The 17,858-nt window shown below is 33.5% G+C and overlaps 1 protein-coding gene across 1 annotated transcript in view; it reads left to right on the top strand.

The window, feature by feature from the left end:
* The window catches only part of LOC134276959 (uncharacterized), a 42,269-nt gene extending 32,059 nt beyond the window's left edge, over nt 1-10,210 (top strand). Inside the window, exons 16-17 of the mRNA XM_062759248.1 lie at nt 2,922-4,307; nt 8,172-10,210. Coding sequence (XP_062615232.1) covers nt 2,922-4,307; nt 8,172-8,252 — 1,467 coding nt within the window. The 3' untranslated portion in view covers nt 8,253-10,210. The remainder of the gene's footprint in view (nt 1-2,921; nt 4,308-8,171) is intronic.
* The last annotated feature ends 7,648 nt before the right edge of the window (nt 10,211-17,858 follow it).

Here is a 17,858-nt window from a genome sequence, read left to right as displayed (position 1 = left end):
CTTAGCTATGACGTCTTAAAACCATTAGATTACCTATGACATTACAGGTTACTTATCTACAGACAGCTAAATAAATATCTTCATCAGTTAGGGTCAATTGGGGGAAAAGAAGAATATCTAATAAACAGATCAATGTAATAAAAAAATATTGAATTTATTTCACACTCATTAGGCACTATAATCTTTTTACTCTTGAAAATATTTTTTGAACAAAAAAACATTGAGTATCCCATTTGCATGCATAAATAAAAGTATTCTTTGTGTTTAATCCAAAATTATTCCTTTTTGCTTTGCACATGTTGCAAGTAATTTTTTTTTTCGTATGATTTAACGTTTTATTCAGAACTTTATGTTCTTTTTAAAAATCAAAGCTTAATTCTTATGCATTGAGTAAAAATTTGAGTTTTGAAAATCAAATTATATATATATTTTTTTTTCCTAAAAAAAAAGCTGCTAACAAATGTTTACACCTGTATTAAACAGTATTAAAAGCAGATTAAAAAAGTACGTAAGGGTTGCCCGCAACCCTGTGTCTCGCCTGCTGTCGCTGTGGTTAGTAAGAAATGATTGTCTGATAAACTGAAGCATTTATTGACATTCTGACTTAATATCTAATCCCTTGGCGATTATATTGGCATTTATATATATATACATATACCCTGTAAATTCACAAATTATTGTGATGTTTTTATTATTGCGAATATTGCAACGTGTTATGAGTCGCAATAATTTGAACTTGCATTTTGAAATCAAATCCACTGTATATGTATCAAGTCATTCATGCAGAAAATGTAGGTGAAGATTACCTAATTATGGTACTGATATTGTTGGTTACCCATGATGTGTAGAACAAATTATCATGCCACTATAAGTTATAGTTGCTGAGATATGGACCTCCACCATAAATTTATGCAAAGTCACTCATGCGGAAAAATGTAGGTCAAGATGACCTAATTCTGGTACAGGCGTTTGTGGTTACCCATGATGTATCCACTGACAAATTATAATGCCACTATAAGTTATAGTTGCTGAGATATGGACCTCCACCATAAATTTATGCAAAGTCACTCATGCGGAAAAATGTAGGTCAAGATGACCTAATTCTGGTACAGGCGTTTGTGGTTACCCATGATGTATCCACTGACTAACTATCATGCCACTATAAGTTATAGTTGCTGAAATATGAACCTCCATTATCAATTTAACCAAAGTCATTCATGCAGAAAAATGTAGGTCAAAATGACCTAATTCTGGTACTGATGTTGTTGGTTACTTATAACCTGTACAATGACAAATCATCATGCCATTATAAGTTATAGATGCTGAGATATGGACCTCCACCAAAAATTTAACCAAAGTCACTCATGCAGAAAAATGTAGGTCAAGATGACCTAATTCTGGTACTGACGTTTGTGGTTACCCATGATGTATCCACTGACTAATTATCATATCCCTATAACTTATAGTTGCTGGAATATAGGTCTTCACCATAAATTATCATGAAAAAACTAAGTCCATATATATATTTAATTTTTTTTTTCAAAATCATACTTGGGATATAAATTTTTATCCATACTGAATATTGTGTCCAAATTTCAAGAAGACTGAATAAAATTTGAGAAAGTTATTGCAGTTTATAAAACTTTGACATTTGGGTTAACCAAAAGTTGGACGCCGACGACGACGACGACGACGGAATCTATGGTCGCTATGTCTCGCTTCGCGACATTCGTCGCAGGCGAGACAATTAATGCACCCCAACAAATTGAGAGATCTCTGTCTAACTCTTGATCAATTCAATTTAAAAAAAAAAATCTCACACAAGACAGATGTTGAAGGTGATAGATTTGGCAAGCATCCCTCCCTTTAAATGATTTTTCCAGATGGAAATTCAATAGATCGTTATTTGCACAATTACATGTGCACACGATAGTGTGCTGATTTTTTTTTTTTTTTTTATGTTTGCCCGGTAATTATTGACTGTATGACTCAATATCATTTTCTCTCTGTTTATCTGGTGAAAACGGCTTCATTTCCTCGGCTAAACGGAGATGGAGAGATAGATAACAATGGTCTGCGATAAATTGACATCCCACCAGAGAAAAAAAAACGTAATTTTTATGATGTTAATTATCAGATCGACAATTCAAAGTGTGGAATTTTTTTTTTTTTATCTGCATAATTTTCTCTAAACATAGCTATAGGAATAATCAAAATATTTTCATCGAATAAATACACAAATTACTTTGACCCATAAATCATGTAAATTAAGCCAATTTTCACCTCTTTAATAGATATGTTCTTTTTTATCTTTCAAAGTTGCAGTAATGCATTTGATGCATAAAAAATTTCTGTCGTTTTTTTTTTTTTTGAGTTTGAAATCTTTTTTTAGCATCTGTTTGAAAATGACTTGAAATTCTGGTCACGTAAACTGCAGTAAAAAGTGTTGTGATCAGGAATGATTTAGAATTAACAGCTGTAGTGCTCTGTGTTTGTAAAATTTATATTGAGCTGATTCATTTAATATCAAAAGTATTCAGTTAATAGAGTGGTTCCTGCTACAGGTTCATGCAAGTTGCTGTCATAGATGCACTATCTGGTCCATGCAGATATGTATAATGTTTGCTGTAGTTAATACCACAATATTTCTGTTGTTCTTTGAAAGATTTTGTTTTAGAATGAGCTAATTAAACCATAAAGACAAAGTTTTGAGTTTTTATATATACATCACCTTTGACAAGTCCTTTGCAAATACATTATGCTTTTTTTTTATCCTGTCACCTTGACCTTGAAGTTTGACTGATTTTCATTATTTTGATTTATACTCTAATAACAGAGAATAAATAATTTGATTTAAAAAGATGCATACAGTAATTATATTTATTTATTGGTAAATATTTAATTTCTTTGATTGGTTGTAGGAAATTCTGGTGGATAACAAAGCAGGAGAGACCACCATGGCTATGTTTACAGAGACAGAACAGGACGAAAACAGCCAAGCTCCCTCGACATCAACTGGAGAACAGGCCAGCCACGGTGAGCGCACTCGGGACTCGGTGGGAAACTTTGTGGGCCGAGTCCAGAAGAACAAAAAGAGACAGAGCATTGCTGAGCTCAATGAGAGTATTTCTGAGTCCAACGTTCACATGCAGAGTCTTTGTCATCAGGCCCAGAGTCTGAGGAACCAATCCAAGACCAGAAAGAACACCAACATCATGTACCAGCTAGAGCTGATCAGAAAACAACAGGAGGAACTACTTAAACTACAGAGGGAGCTGCAGCTACAGCTTCAAATGGAGGCTGGGTACCAGGAGGTCGAAGGTCACACGGATAATCAGTTGGATGAGAGTGGGAACTCAGCATTGGATGCAAAACTCAGTGACTTGATTTCATCATCTGAGCAGATACTGACGTTACAGAGTGATGAACAAACTCAGAATTTAGAGAGCATTCAAGAGGAGGAAAAGAATAATAACAATTATGACTCGCCATTTGTTGTGAAATCACCTTTGATACCATGTTGGAGACAAGAGAGTTTTTCAGTGTCAGAGCCATCAGGTCTACACTTAGCTTCAAATACACTACTTAGCACACCAAAGGCACCTCAAATATCAGAAAATGTTCAGAAGTCTTTGCTGACACCTAGGCTTAGCCACCTTATCAGTGATTCACAAAGTCAATTTACTTTTATTAAATCACCAAAACCATTAAAACCAACACCAGCTTTACAAAGGGAGGGTGCCAAATCACCCTCCCCTCCCCCTATATGGACTGCTATGGCTCTAAAGGATGAAGCCAAGCGCCACTCGACGTCTGACCCTCCAACGCCCTCCGCCAAGAGGAGACTCGAGCAGGAACCTGACTATGCAAAAGCTGCTGACCAACCCATGGACTTGAGTGTAAAATCATCAACAGAGACAAGTTTCAGCATTTCTGCTGAACATCTTCCTGTTAATAAAAGAAGTACGAGTTCTAAAAACACTTCATCTGCTTCTTTCCCTAAACTTTTCCCCTCACAAGACATTGGGTCACTTTCCCTTAGAGCCAATACACTGCAGTCACCAATTATTTCCCATAATGCACCATCTTCTTCCCATCCCAGCAGCAGACATTTTCACCCCACTCAGGAAATTCCACTGTATAAGGAGGTGTTGTCAATAGCGAGTGATCAGAGGTACCGCGAGGCTCTTCTAGATGACGAGTGTGCTCGGTACTGCTGTCGTTTACAGGCTGCCCAGTCCCTCGTATTCCTGTCTGAGAGATGCATCAATCCTGTGTCTGTAGTCCTGTCCCAGGGAGATGAAATGGTAAGTTTTATCAGTCCTGTGTCTGTAGTCCTGTCCCAGGCAGATGAAATGGTAAGTTTTATCAATCCTGTGTCTGTAGTCCTGTCCCAGGGAGATGAAATGGTAAGTTTTATCAGTCCTGTGTCTGTAGTCCTGTCCCAGGCAGATGAAATGGTAAGTTTTATCAATCCTGTGTCTGTAGTCCTGTCCCAGGGAGACGAGATGGTAAGTTTTCAACCCAAGACAACAAGTTGTTTAACCATCACATGATCAGCACCTTGAAGCTCTGCAGAATGGAATTTATGGTACATTGCAATTCAATCCAAATGCTGAAAGTAATTTTTGGAACAAAAAAAAGACTGCCACTTATTTGTACATCTAGTAAGTTAGGAACAAAAAGTTTCCTGATATTCTTTAAGAGACTATTTATCAGGTTAGCTTTGCAGCCTCAGGAATCTGGTTGGAATTATTTTAAAATTCAGCATTTAGTACATAGCTTAAATGTATCAATTCTAGTTTACATATCATGCTACCAATTACCAAAAAATAAAGGTAGAAGTTTTGTATATATATTTGAGAATTAAGAAAAAAAGGGGGGTAAAGGGACATTTAAGGGGTAAAGCCTTAGAAAAATGTATATATTATTCAGACAGGTGAATATGGGGAACACTAAGCAGATCAACATCAGCGCATTAATTTTAAGTATAGCTAATTAATACTGATCATGATAAAAGTACAGTATAACCCAGTTACAATGAACCTCCTTATATTGAATTTTTTAGGCTAACGGTTAAGTGATTTTTATTTTCATTCTCCGTATTTAAAAAAGAAAAAAAACATATGGCAGATTTATGTAAATTGTTTATAAGCAATCAAGTTTGCACTAAGCTATTAGTGCGTTTTACCGTACATTACAGTGCATTGAGGACACGATGCCAATGAGTGTCTTGGGACCCTTGTATGACAATAGATCAATGTCTGCTGCAGACATCAGATTTAATCGCCAGGACTGGTTAACAGGGAATCTTAGAGGCCCCATTGATATAATAACTAACAAACCCCAGCATGAGTACACTCAGATAGCATCCTCCAGCACGGTTATCTCTGTAGAATTTTGATTAATGAAGGCCTCTTGACACTATAACCTAGAGCTTCTCGTGAGCAATTAAAACACTCAACATTTCATTAAAAGTCTTCTATTGGCAGATTGTTAGCGATTGCTGTTCATTGAATGATCTGATGTTGGGAGGGGCAGATTTAAAGGAGTATAAAACAAATAATTGGGGATACAGCAGACTGACGTTAAATATTTACTATGTTTTTATAAATATTCCTGTATATATTTAGTAAGAGCAAGAAATTTTTTTTTGTTTTATGAGGAAAGATTTGGGTATTGTTTTCATGTGTTCTTTTATCATATCATAGACTAAGAAGTAGAGAAATCTTTGTTTAAAGGCTGAGAAAATTTAAAGGTCAAAACTGCATGTTAGGCATTGTGTTAAGGAGGAATGCCACACCAACTTTTTATTTTATAGATCTCTGAGTCAACCTTTTTAAACAATGGTTTCAGCATTGAAAGGCCGACATTAGCTCTTAATTATTTTATATGAATTTTTTTGTATTTTTTCAAAGAAAACGAAAAATCTTAATTACATCCATATAAGGTGCTTCCTTGTAAAATTTTTGCTGTAAATGAATGCATCACATGAATACCTAATAAAATATGTAAAGAAAGTCTGATTAGACTTATTTATTTTTTTTATAAAAAAATATTTATGAAAATAAAACATATAATTTGTGAATATTTTTTAAACTTGTGGTTAAAATCGTCTTAAAACCAGCCACATCTGGGGAGAATATGTTCATTAATCATACTTATAAAAGAAATTGAAACGAAGTAGCCAAATTTTAGAGAAATTAATTTTTTTTTAATTTTGGCCAATCCCGATCAAAATTAAACCGATCCCGACCATAATTGTACAATTATTGGAAATAAATAACATTTTCCTTAGAACACTAGTCTGATTAGGTGTTATAAGGGTTAAAACATTATAGAATCTGACAATAAAATAGATTTATTCATTGTAAATACATGAAGAGGCAATAAATTAGCATTTTATTCATTTTGTGTTATTTTTGATCGGGATCAGTTTAATTTTGATCGGGTTAGGTCCAAATATTAAAAAAATTAATTTCTCTAAAATACCAATTTCTTTTTAGAATATGATTGACAAACATGTTGTCCTTAGTTGTGACTAGTTTTATGGTGTTTTTAACCATAGGTTTAAAAAATATTTACAAATAATGTGTTTTATTTTCATAAATAATTTTTTATAAAAAAAAATCAAAAAGTCTAACCAGACTTTCTTTTCATATTTTATTAGGTATTCATGTGATGCATTCATTTACAGCAAAATTTTTACAAGAATGCACCTAATTTGGATGTAAATAATTTTTTTCATTTTCTTTGAAAAAATACAAAAAAATTCATATAAAATAATTAAGAGGTAATATCGGCCTTTCAATGCTGAAACCATTGTTTAGAAATGATGACTCATAGATCCATAAAATAAAAAATTGGTGTGGCATTCTACCTTAAAGACACTACAATTTTTTTAAAGATTTTCCAATGAAATCAGCTTCATAAACTAAGTTACTCGAATATTGCGTTTCCTATTCAATGCTCAGACGGAGGTAATGAATTGTGTTTTTTACGTCCCACATCGGACGTTTATATTTCAAGGAAATAGGGTATCAGTGTCAGGCTGATCAGGGAACAGGGTAATAAAAAAGGATATCGCACAGATCGGGGATAATGGCTGTCATTGGTGATATATTTATCATTCAGCCGAGTACTCAAAGGTGATATCACTTTTTGTTGCACAGAGGATATGATAAGTCAGTCAAAAGCATTCAGTTGGTTAAAAAAAATTCTATTGGAAAAGCTGATACATAAGTGATTTTTTTTTATTCACTTATGAACATATGTTAAATGTTTGAGGGCTTATCAAAGGTCATGTGACTTAAGGTAGAGGGTAAAGGTCAAATAAAAGAAATGCTTCGGAGATCTCAAAATGAAAACCAAATGCTCTATTATTGTTGCAGATATTAAAGCTGTATTTTTCCTTCTCTCTTTTTTTTTTAACATTTGATAATATCTTTTTAGCACTTGATAACATATGTCAGTATATCAAAACGGCTAATCACGTCTGTATTGAAGCTGTGTGTAATATGATTATCTGGGCTCTCTGCTCTGAAGTTTTGTTTTTACTATACTCACCTGATTCAAGGTCATTAATATATTGATGGAAGTTTATTTGACATTTCGTAAAACCCTTTTGATATGAGGGCAATAATCCAAATAAATATCTTTTTAGATTTCATGAATGGTGAAAGTTCGATTTTTTAACTGACAGACTTTTTTTCAAGAGCTTCCATATATTCTTTAAAAAAAATTGTATAGCAGAAACTATAAAGTAATGAACTTTGCATTAAGGGAATTACTATCTTTTCATTTGGTATTTACAACCAGTATTTACAACCATTAATGCTGATTTAAGGGTTGCAAAGTTTTTCAACAGACCCATATGCTTCCAACTGTTCCAATCGGCATTTGCAGTCACAAATACCAATTGAACAGATAGTTATTCCCAATCTCATGCAATTGGTGTTTGATGTTTCCCTCTTATATTGATGTGTTTTGTTACATGAAATACAACAGGAAGCATTGTGTTTTTGTGCCGTTGTTTTATGACATCACAGTCAATTCATTTCTTATGTATAAGTCATATACTCAGTTTAATTACCAAGAGAGGGTTTTGTGAAAAAAAATAAGATACGAAAGCATGTTGATTTTCTCTCATGATTTTTTTCTCTATTTTTCAGCATTTTGTCCCGATACATGAGGAGATGATATTACCAGTGACTGTGGGAGGAGATTCAGCATTTTACTCCTACTCTCCTTGAAGTGGACCCTTGGGCCAAAATGACCTCACAATGGTCAAAACAGTTACTCTTAGGACTGTGGGCATGGATCAGTGAGAATTAAACTGTTGCGAAGAGTGTGACATATTGTTGAGAAACTTTAAACACTGTGGGGCAGAATTGATACCAGTTTGTGGCATCTAGATTAAAAGATGAAGGATAATGTGACCTTGAAAGAATAGTTTATTTTTTGACCTTGACCTAGAGAGAGGCTTGGATTTGTAATGAATATTTGTGTTGATGTGGTCAAAGAAAAAGAATTGTTACATTGACATGAATTTTTTACTCAGTACCTGGCAGGGATTGTTGTGTTGTTTTTGTACTGGATTTTGTCGAGATACGGGTCAAGGGTCAAAGTGATAAGTATTACTGAGAAGTGTTTTTCGCTGTTGTTTTTACAGTTGGTTGTATTAAAAAATGTTTACCTATATAAACATGATAAAAGTATTATGGGTGTTGTCCAGTGTAATGTTAGGATATGTTGCTCCTATAGCAAAAGTTATTGTTGGACTGGTTCCCTTCTCATGATAATCTCCACGATGTGCACATTGTGTGTAATAATGAATGAGAACCAGTTAAAGTAAGAAGTGCAATGAAGATTTGAATCAAACTGTTTTCCCTTGTTCTTTATTACTGTTTCCTAAATTCATGATTTTTTCCATAAACAAGATTATAATATAATGAATTTATGTCATTTGAATGAGAATTTGATGTGGTGACAGCTATATTTATGTATGTAGAAACTTTTTTAAAAAAATTCTAAGCATTTATCAAATTTTCATATAGCAAAACTGATTCATTTGAATAAAGAAAATTCAAATTGGCTGATCCTTCTGAGTTTTTATACAGCTATGAGTTGCTGTGACCACATTTAATTCTTTAAATTCATATTCTGACAATCAGTCTATATTGACCTGCATGTTGCATTGTTATGGTTCACTTTTTATAGTTTAACTATTGTACAGTGTTAGTGTTCATTTTCTCCTAGTTAATCTACTATAAAGATTTATCAGACACATGTTTATGGCACAATTTGGACATTTGAGCAAGCAAGGGTTAACAGACTAATTGTATAAAAGCAAGAAAAATCAAGGGTTTAAGTGCTGGAATACAGAGTTTTAACAAGGAAATCTAGACTGAGTAAAAAGCCAAGAAAGTACCTATGCGACTATAAAATGGCACAATTTATCAGTATGCAAATTTATCTTTTTCAAAGAAATTCAAATTAATTTCAGGAAGGAAAAGTAGCATTCTGACTTGTGGCTGATTTTGTATCTAAATTAAGTAAAAGATTAAGTTGAAAGATCATGTTAAAATCGTTTTCTTGCAGGAAAATTGTTTTGGTTTTATTAAGTTTTGAAGTGTACATAGTTTTGTATATACATGTATATTTTGTGAACTAGATACGCACAGGGACATTGGAGTGATTTAGCTGCAAGCAATTTGTTTCTTTTTGTCTTTGAAAAAGTATGCCAAAGTTTAGCAAGGAAAACTTTCCTAGATTGTAATTAGCACTCTTTTTTTGTGTAAATATGTAAAGTTTGTTGATTTATGTATTTAATGAGATAAGCTGTGATATGTATTCACTGTAGCCTTTTTAGAAAGACATCTTTGGGAGAAAAAAGAAAAATATAGGTGCTATTTGATTTTATGAGAGCTGGTATAATGCAACATTGTCAGAAATACATCAGGGAAAACCACAAGCTAAATGGAAGTAAAGTTGTACATGTTTTAGGTGAATCACAACTTCAGCATTTGAAAATGTACCGTAGACAAGCAGTGTATTGAAAAATAATCATTGGTAAATGAGACAGGCGTTCTGAAGTACAGATGTACTAAATATTAATTTTGTTTTATGGACAGTTGATATATTTTGCTTGTAAAATTGTTAAAAGTCACAATTATCTAATTTCTGAAATATGAAGAATTGCTGACTTTCTATGCTGCAACCCTTAAATTTAAACAAATTCATCCACCGTTACACAATTTTTTTATCACTTTTAAATTATGCGACATTCTGTAAAACTTTGAATGAAATCTAATACATGTATACATAGAATAACTTGTTCATTTTATTTATATAAGCGCCCCTTTATTTGTTATTTTCATGATTCTGAAAAAAGTTAGTTTCATAAGCCCTAAAAATCAATGAAGATACAGTCATCACATAGGTCTCTCTCTCTCTCTCTCTCTCTCTCTCTCTCTCTCTCTCTCTCTCTTAAGTAAGCCCACATTTTGATCCATTTGGTTTTATCATACTTTCTTTTTGAGCTTTCCCTCTTTTCTTTTTTTCTCCCTTCTCATTTCTGTGTAGTAAAAAAAAAAGCTTTGTCCTGTGTTAATGTGTAAGGATTAGGTGAGAAGGGTGCAGGTCACCTTAAGATGTCTATGTTATACTTGTCTCTAGAAATCAGAAGACGAAGACCTTACAATATTGTGTTTAGCTTAACGTTACAAATTGGGGAGGGGGAGTGGGCATTGGATTAATTGAGATAGAAATCTTGCTGAAAAATGCTTTGCAAATGTATTCCACTACATGAACTTCCATTGGAATGTATGAGCATTCAGTTATGTTATAAAATTATTTGAATTTTCATCATTAAGCTAATTGCAATTTGTAATGGACTGAATACATGTTTGTGTCAACATTTCATAATTGTACAAATTCAGTTTTCCGTGATCTCAGTATGTAGAGGAACTTTACGCTTTTTTGGGAGCCTGTATTTTCTTTTTTTTTCTGACATTCCCACATAGATTTTTCAAAATCATTCTGTGACCAACAACTGGAAAGAAATAATTTTAAGCAGGTACAGTCAAGCCTTGTAAATCTCAAGCTTATCATCTTGATCAGAGAGAATGGAATACTAGTAGCTGAACTGGACCTTTTAAATTTCGTCTTTAAGGTGAAATGTGATTATTGATTAACAAGGCTCCACTGTATTTAATTAACAGCTGATCACACTGGCTTACCATAAAATCACTAATTTTCGTGGGGATTAAATTTTCCTTCTTTTCGAGGTATGATAAGACCCACAGACATATCTACACAATATTTCTTTATCCATGAAATCAAATCCCCACAAACCCTATTTTTGCTTCAGATCTCAAAAATTTGACCCCACGAAAATTTGTGATTTCACAGTATTTGTTTACAACAGAGGTTCAGACCATTATGTAAGAATGACAACACAGATGTATTTTTTTTAGAAAGCTAGCTGTTCTAAGAACAGTAAAGGCCTTACAATTCATTATTTTTTTCAAATATGACCAAATTACCTAAAAAGCATGAATTATTGCATTATCTAGACTGTTGCTCTTGTATAAAATTTCAAAGCCAATCAAATTCACCTGTTTCTAAAATTAGAAATAAAGATAGAAAATGGTTACTATATTAAGTATAGTATAATATGTGAACATTTTAAGTGTATATCAAAACTGAGACCTTATAGACTGAGTGTCTGACAACAAATCTAAAGGAGAATCAACATTTTTTTTTTACATTTACATGTATTATTTGTTTGGTTTAACAATCATCTCGATTTTTTTTTTAAAGGAATTACAGGTCATATGAATTTATTCCTCAGTAATTCCACAATGTTTTGTTGGTATTCCCAGGTGTATTCTTTTTTTTACTGTCCATTGTATTTTTTTTATTTACCTTGTTTCTTTCCAACAGTTGTCAGAGGACAGGCTTTTATTGGGAGAAAAAAAAGATACATTGTTTTCAAAATAAAAGAAATAGATGTTATTGATTGAATTGTTCTGATTTCTGTTTAAATAGGTGTACATAATGCAAAAGATATTTGCAAATGAAATATTTCAAATGACTCCATCACAGGCATTTAGATCGCTTCAATCTGATTTACAAAAATTTGAGGTGTAAACAAATTTTAAACACACCAAATTTTTTGGATAGTTGGATTTATAAAACTATAACCAATCTAAAGGCTTGGACTCCATTAAAGCTTTGTGGCCATCTACTGACTTGATTTGGGTTAGCACGAATAAAGTTTCTGAATTTAAGTTTCCAAAGGCAAAGGGTTCCAAGAGCTTAAGTGCTATAGTTATATGTGCAGCGTGAATAAACTTTTCGTAATATAAATATTCACAATATTTCAAGAACCCTCTGACCAGTTTTATCAAATATGTCACATAATACCCAGAGCTTGTGAAAATATTAAAAAATCCTGTCCCACTCGTGAAATAAATTCCATATTCAACTACAAAACATTGAATATCCTCTATTTATTATAAAACAGATGGTACTTCTCAAGAACAACTTGGCAGATTTTCACCAAACTTGGTAATTTGATTTGCACTACAACAAAGGATGTGTTACATTGTACCTGTCAAGATCAATTCAAAATTAATCTTAAGTGATTGATAAATCATTCTAACTAACAGGGCTGGTATCAAATCCTGTCAGTTGATGCATAAAAGGGCCTTAGCTGCAGAACTGAAGCATTATAGTTTTATATGTGAGTCATGTTCAAAGACTTAAATACCCTGGTATTAAAACTACAATGCTATAGTTCTGCAGCCAAAAAGTGTGACATCACAGGACCAGTTAAGGTAGGATTCTTCTCATACTTCTAATATTTAAAAATTGATGAAATTTTCACAGAATCAAGAAGACAATATCAGTAAGTGATAGTATCAGTGAAATTAAATTTGACCATTTTATATTAAAGGAAAGGTCAGATCAAGGTCATTATGTTTTTCCTTGACATAAAGAATAAAAAATAATTTTAACTGTTGCCAATCATGTGATACCTACTTCTACTTCAGAAGTTTAATGATTGTTCTTTTTGCATAAAAACATATTACTATATCGGGTCTATACACTGCAGCATGATTTTATCAAATTTTAATAAATAATTTAACTTAACTGGATATTGGCTAATCCGAATTTTCTCTGTTTTTCTTAATTTTTTAAGGATATATTAGTTATTTTCATATGCTTCCTACATTTAACTTTTTCTTATTTTCACATATAATAAAGTAGTCTTATAAATGTACAAAATGATACAAAAACAAAAAGTTTTGATCGTTTACACAAAAAAATACTTTTTATGGTTTTTTGGCTCAAATCTGCACTTTGATAGGAAGCGTTTAAAAGCTAATAAAGTTTTAGTTTGTTTGAAAAATCATATTTATTTGATATATTTTGAAAGTTTAGTCCCTCATTATTAATCTAACTTACATTTGAAAATTTCTCCAAGTCTTCGATTGTGTAAAAATTATAACTAAATTCATTGTTCTATTATAATTTTGAGATGCAGAAAAGAAGATATTTTCATACGCCACCATTCCGCCAAAAATATAGTCCCTGGTAGTTTTCAAACGCAATTTACCATTTCTATTTAAAGTTGTACAATTGTGATGAGGAAAGAAAAATATGGTCTTTTAAATTCCTTACACTTCAATATATATAAGACATATAAGCAAATATACTTTGAATGTTTCATCAAATCAGAAACCAGAGAAGAATCCTACCTTAAGTTAATCTACTTCTTATTCATTTTATTCATGTACAAATTGTTTTGCATGTTAGTCCCATCTTAGATAATGTGAAATCTTGGATCATCAAAATTTTTCATTGGAGTTGGGTTGATCAAAAAGTAGTAGGTCACAAGCTATTTGTTTTTAGTATTTTACATTATCTGAATAATCAAATAGGAAAGACTATAGTACCATCAACCCTCCTTAATAAATGCATTTTGGGGTATGTAGAATGGTAACTAACCATCATGATTTGAACAATTTGCAGCCTTCTTTTACATCCAGGAAGAAATTTAAGACTTCCTGTCAGTGGATGTAAATGAAGAATCTAATTTATGTTTATTCTCAACATCAGTTTCATTCAAAGTACAGAGACTTTTTAGAGAAAAGAATATCAATTGTAGCTCTACAGGTTGTGTGAGTTAGTTGCAACTCTTCCTTAATCCAAGTCAGTAGTTGGGGCTTATATAGTGTTATTTGACAACTAATTTTAAAGTTTTGAGGAACAAAAGTGACAAAATAAACTGCTAACAATAAGTTCCCTGTAACCCTACTCTGATCAATGTACAACCTACACTGCATTATGGAGGATCCATATAAGTTTTAGTTTTTTTGGTCAAGTTGTTCTAGATTTTCTTCTTATATTATACAATGTATAACTTTGATTTCCTATTGTGGCCCTACCCTCATCCCAGGGATTATTTGTAAAACTACAGTACCTTAGAAAGCTTTTTCTGAAATTCATCTTTCCTGATCCAGTGCCTTTAGAGAATTTTTCAATGTTAATATTTCAATGTACATGTATATGTATTTTGTATTATGGACCTACCCCATTCCCCACTGACATGATTTAATTTAACCTATTCTAGGGAGCTTACATCCAAGTCACCCTACTTAAGGAAGCTTATATTAAAGTCACTACTTTAGGAAGATTACAACCAAGTCACCTTACTTAAGGAAGCTTACATCCAAGTCACCCTATTTAGGGAGTTTACATCTAAGTCACCCTACTTACAGAAGTTTACATCCAAGTCATCCTGCTTTAGGATGCTTACATTCAAGTCAGCCTATTTAGGGAGTTTACATCTAAGTCATCAAACTTAAGGGAGTTTACATCCAAGTCATCCTACTTTCGGAAGCTTACATCCAAGTTACCCAACTTAAGGAACCTTACATCCAAGTCACCCTACTTTAGAGAGCTTACACCCAAGTCATCCCACTTGAGGAAGCTTACATCCAAGTCACAATATTTTAAGAAGCTAATATCCAAGTCACACTACTTTAAGAAGCTTACATCCAAGTCACCCTACTTAAGGAAGCTAACATCCAAGTCACACAAATTTAGGAAGCTTACATCCAAGTCACACAAATTTAGGAAGCTAACATCCAAGTCACACACATTTAGGAAGCTAACATCCAAGTCACACAAATTTAGGAAGCTAACATCCAAGTCACACAAATTTAGGAAGTTAACATCCAAGTCACACAAATTTAGGAAGCTTACATGCAAGTCACACTACTTTAGGAAACTTACATCCAAGTCACATTACTATAGGAAGCTTACATCCAAGTCACACTACTAAAGGAAGCTTACATCCAAGTCCCACTACTATAGGAAGCTTACATCCAAGTCACACTACGTAAGGAAGCTTACATCCAAGTCACCCTATTTAGGGAGTTTACATATAAGTCACCCCACTTACAGGAGTTTACATCCAAGTCATCCTGCTTTAGGATGCTTACATCCAAGTCAGCTTATTTAGGAAGTTTACATCTAAGTAATCAAACTTAAGGGAATTTACATCCAAGTCATCCTACTTTCGGAAGCTTACATCCAAGTTACCCAACTTAAGGAACCTTACATCCAAGTCACCCTGCTTTAGAGAGCTTACACCCAACTCATCCCACTTGAGGAAGCTTACATCCAAGTCACAATACTTGAAGAAGCTTACATCCAAGTCACACTACCTTAAAAAGCTTACATCCAAGTCACCCTACTTAAGGAAGCTAACATCCAAGTCACACAAATTTCGGAAGCTTACATCCAAGTCACACAAATTTAGGAAGCTAACATCCAAGTCACACAAAAATTTAGGAAGCTAACATCCAAGTCACACAAATTTAGGAAGCTAACATCCAAGTCACACAAATTTAGGAAGTTAACATCCAAGTCAAACAAATTTAAGAAGCTTACATCCAAGTCACACTACTATAGGAAGCTTACATCCAAGTCACACTACTAAAGGAAGCTTACATCCAAGTCACACTACTATAGGAAGCTTACATCCAAGTCACACTACTACAGGAAGCTTACATCCAAGTCACAATACTTAAGGAAGCTTACATCCAAGTCACCCTATTTAGGGAGTTTACATCTAAGTCACCCTACTTACAGGAGTTTACATCCAAGTCATCCTGCATTAGGATGCTTACATCCAAGTCAGCCTATTTAGGAAGTTTACATCTAAGTAATCAAACTTAAGGGAGTTTACATCCAAGTCACACAAATTTAGGAATCTAACATCCAAGTCACACAAATTTAGGAAGTTAACATCCAAGTCACACAAATTTAGGAAGTTAACATCCAAGTCATACAAATTTAAGAAGCTTAAATCCAAGTCACACTACTTTAGGAAGCTTACATCCAAGTCACAATATTTAAGGAAGCTTACATCCAAGTCAAACTACTATAGGAAGCTTACATCCAAGTCACACTACTAAAGGAAGCTTACATCCAGGTCACACTACTAAAGGAAGCTACATCCAAGTCACACTACTACAGGAAGATTACACCCAAGTCACACTACTTAAGAAAGCTTACATCCAAGTCACCCTATTTTAGGGAGTTTACATCTAAGTCACCTTACTTACAGAAGTTTACATCCAAGTCATCCTGCTTTAGGATGCTTACATCCAAGTCAGCCTATTTAGGGAGTTTACATCTAAGTCATCAAACTTAAGGGAGTTTACATCCAGGTCATCCTACTTTCGGAAGCTTACATCCAATTTACCTAACTTAAGGAACCTTACATCCAAGTCACCCTACTTTAGAGAGCTTACACCCAAGTCACCCCACTTAAGGAACCTTACATCCAAGTCCCACTACTTAAGAAAGCTTACATTCAGGTAGCACTACTTAAGGAAGCTTATATCTAAGTCACCTTACTTTAAGAAGCTTACATCCAAGTCACACTACTAAAGGAAGCAAGTCACACTACTAAAGGAAGCTTACATCCAAGTCACACTACTAAAGGAAGCTTACATCCAAGTCACACTACCATAGCAAGCTTACATCCAAGTCACACTACTAAAGGAAGCCTATATCCTAGTCACCTTATTTTTGGAAGCCTACATCCAAGTCACCCTACTTTAGGGAGCTTACACCCAAGTCATCCCACTTGAGGAAGCTTACATCCAAGTTACACTACTTTAAGAAGGTTACATCCAAGTCACACTACTTTAAGAAGGTTACATCCAAGTCACACAAAATTAGGAAGCTTATATCCAAGTCACACAAATTTAGGAAGTTAACATCCAAGTCACACAAATTTAGGAAGCTTACATCCAAGTCACACTACTTTAGGAAGCTTACATCCAAGTCACACTACTTTAAGAAGCTTACATCAAAGTCTGCTCTTTTCCAGTCCAAAGGTTCTTGAGATTTTTAAAGACATTTTTTCCTGTACATTTCAATGTTTAATTGTATTCCCTATTGTTACCCCACTCCACCTTCAAGGGTAATGATATGAACAATTTACAATCTACTCTACCTAAAAATGCTTCCATGCAAGTTTCATCTTTTCTGGCCCTGTTACTCTTGAGATTTTTGAAAGGCCCCAATTATTATTTCCTTGATTATCTTTTCTTAGAAGGGGATTTTCCTGTTCATTTCAATAATTTAGAATCTCCTTTACCAATGGATGCTTTGTAATAACTTGGGGCTAAAATTGGCCTAGTGGTTCTCATGAAGATGAAAAATATGAAAAGTTTATAGATGGTCAGACAGGCATACAGATAATGGGTGATCAGAGAAGCTCACTTCAACTTTCAGCTCAAGTGAGCTTTAAATACAGGTAATACACAAAC

Source organism: Saccostrea cucullata, unplaced genomic scaffold, assembly GCF_032062105.1.
Source record: "Saccostrea cucullata isolate Sc308-1 unplaced genomic scaffold, CSIRO_AGI_Scuc_v1 ctg428, whole genome shotgun sequence".
Taxonomy (NCBI): domain Eukaryota; kingdom Metazoa; phylum Mollusca; class Bivalvia; order Ostreida; family Ostreidae; genus Saccostrea; species Saccostrea cuccullata.
This window is presented reverse-complemented; position numbering and strand designations above follow the sequence as displayed.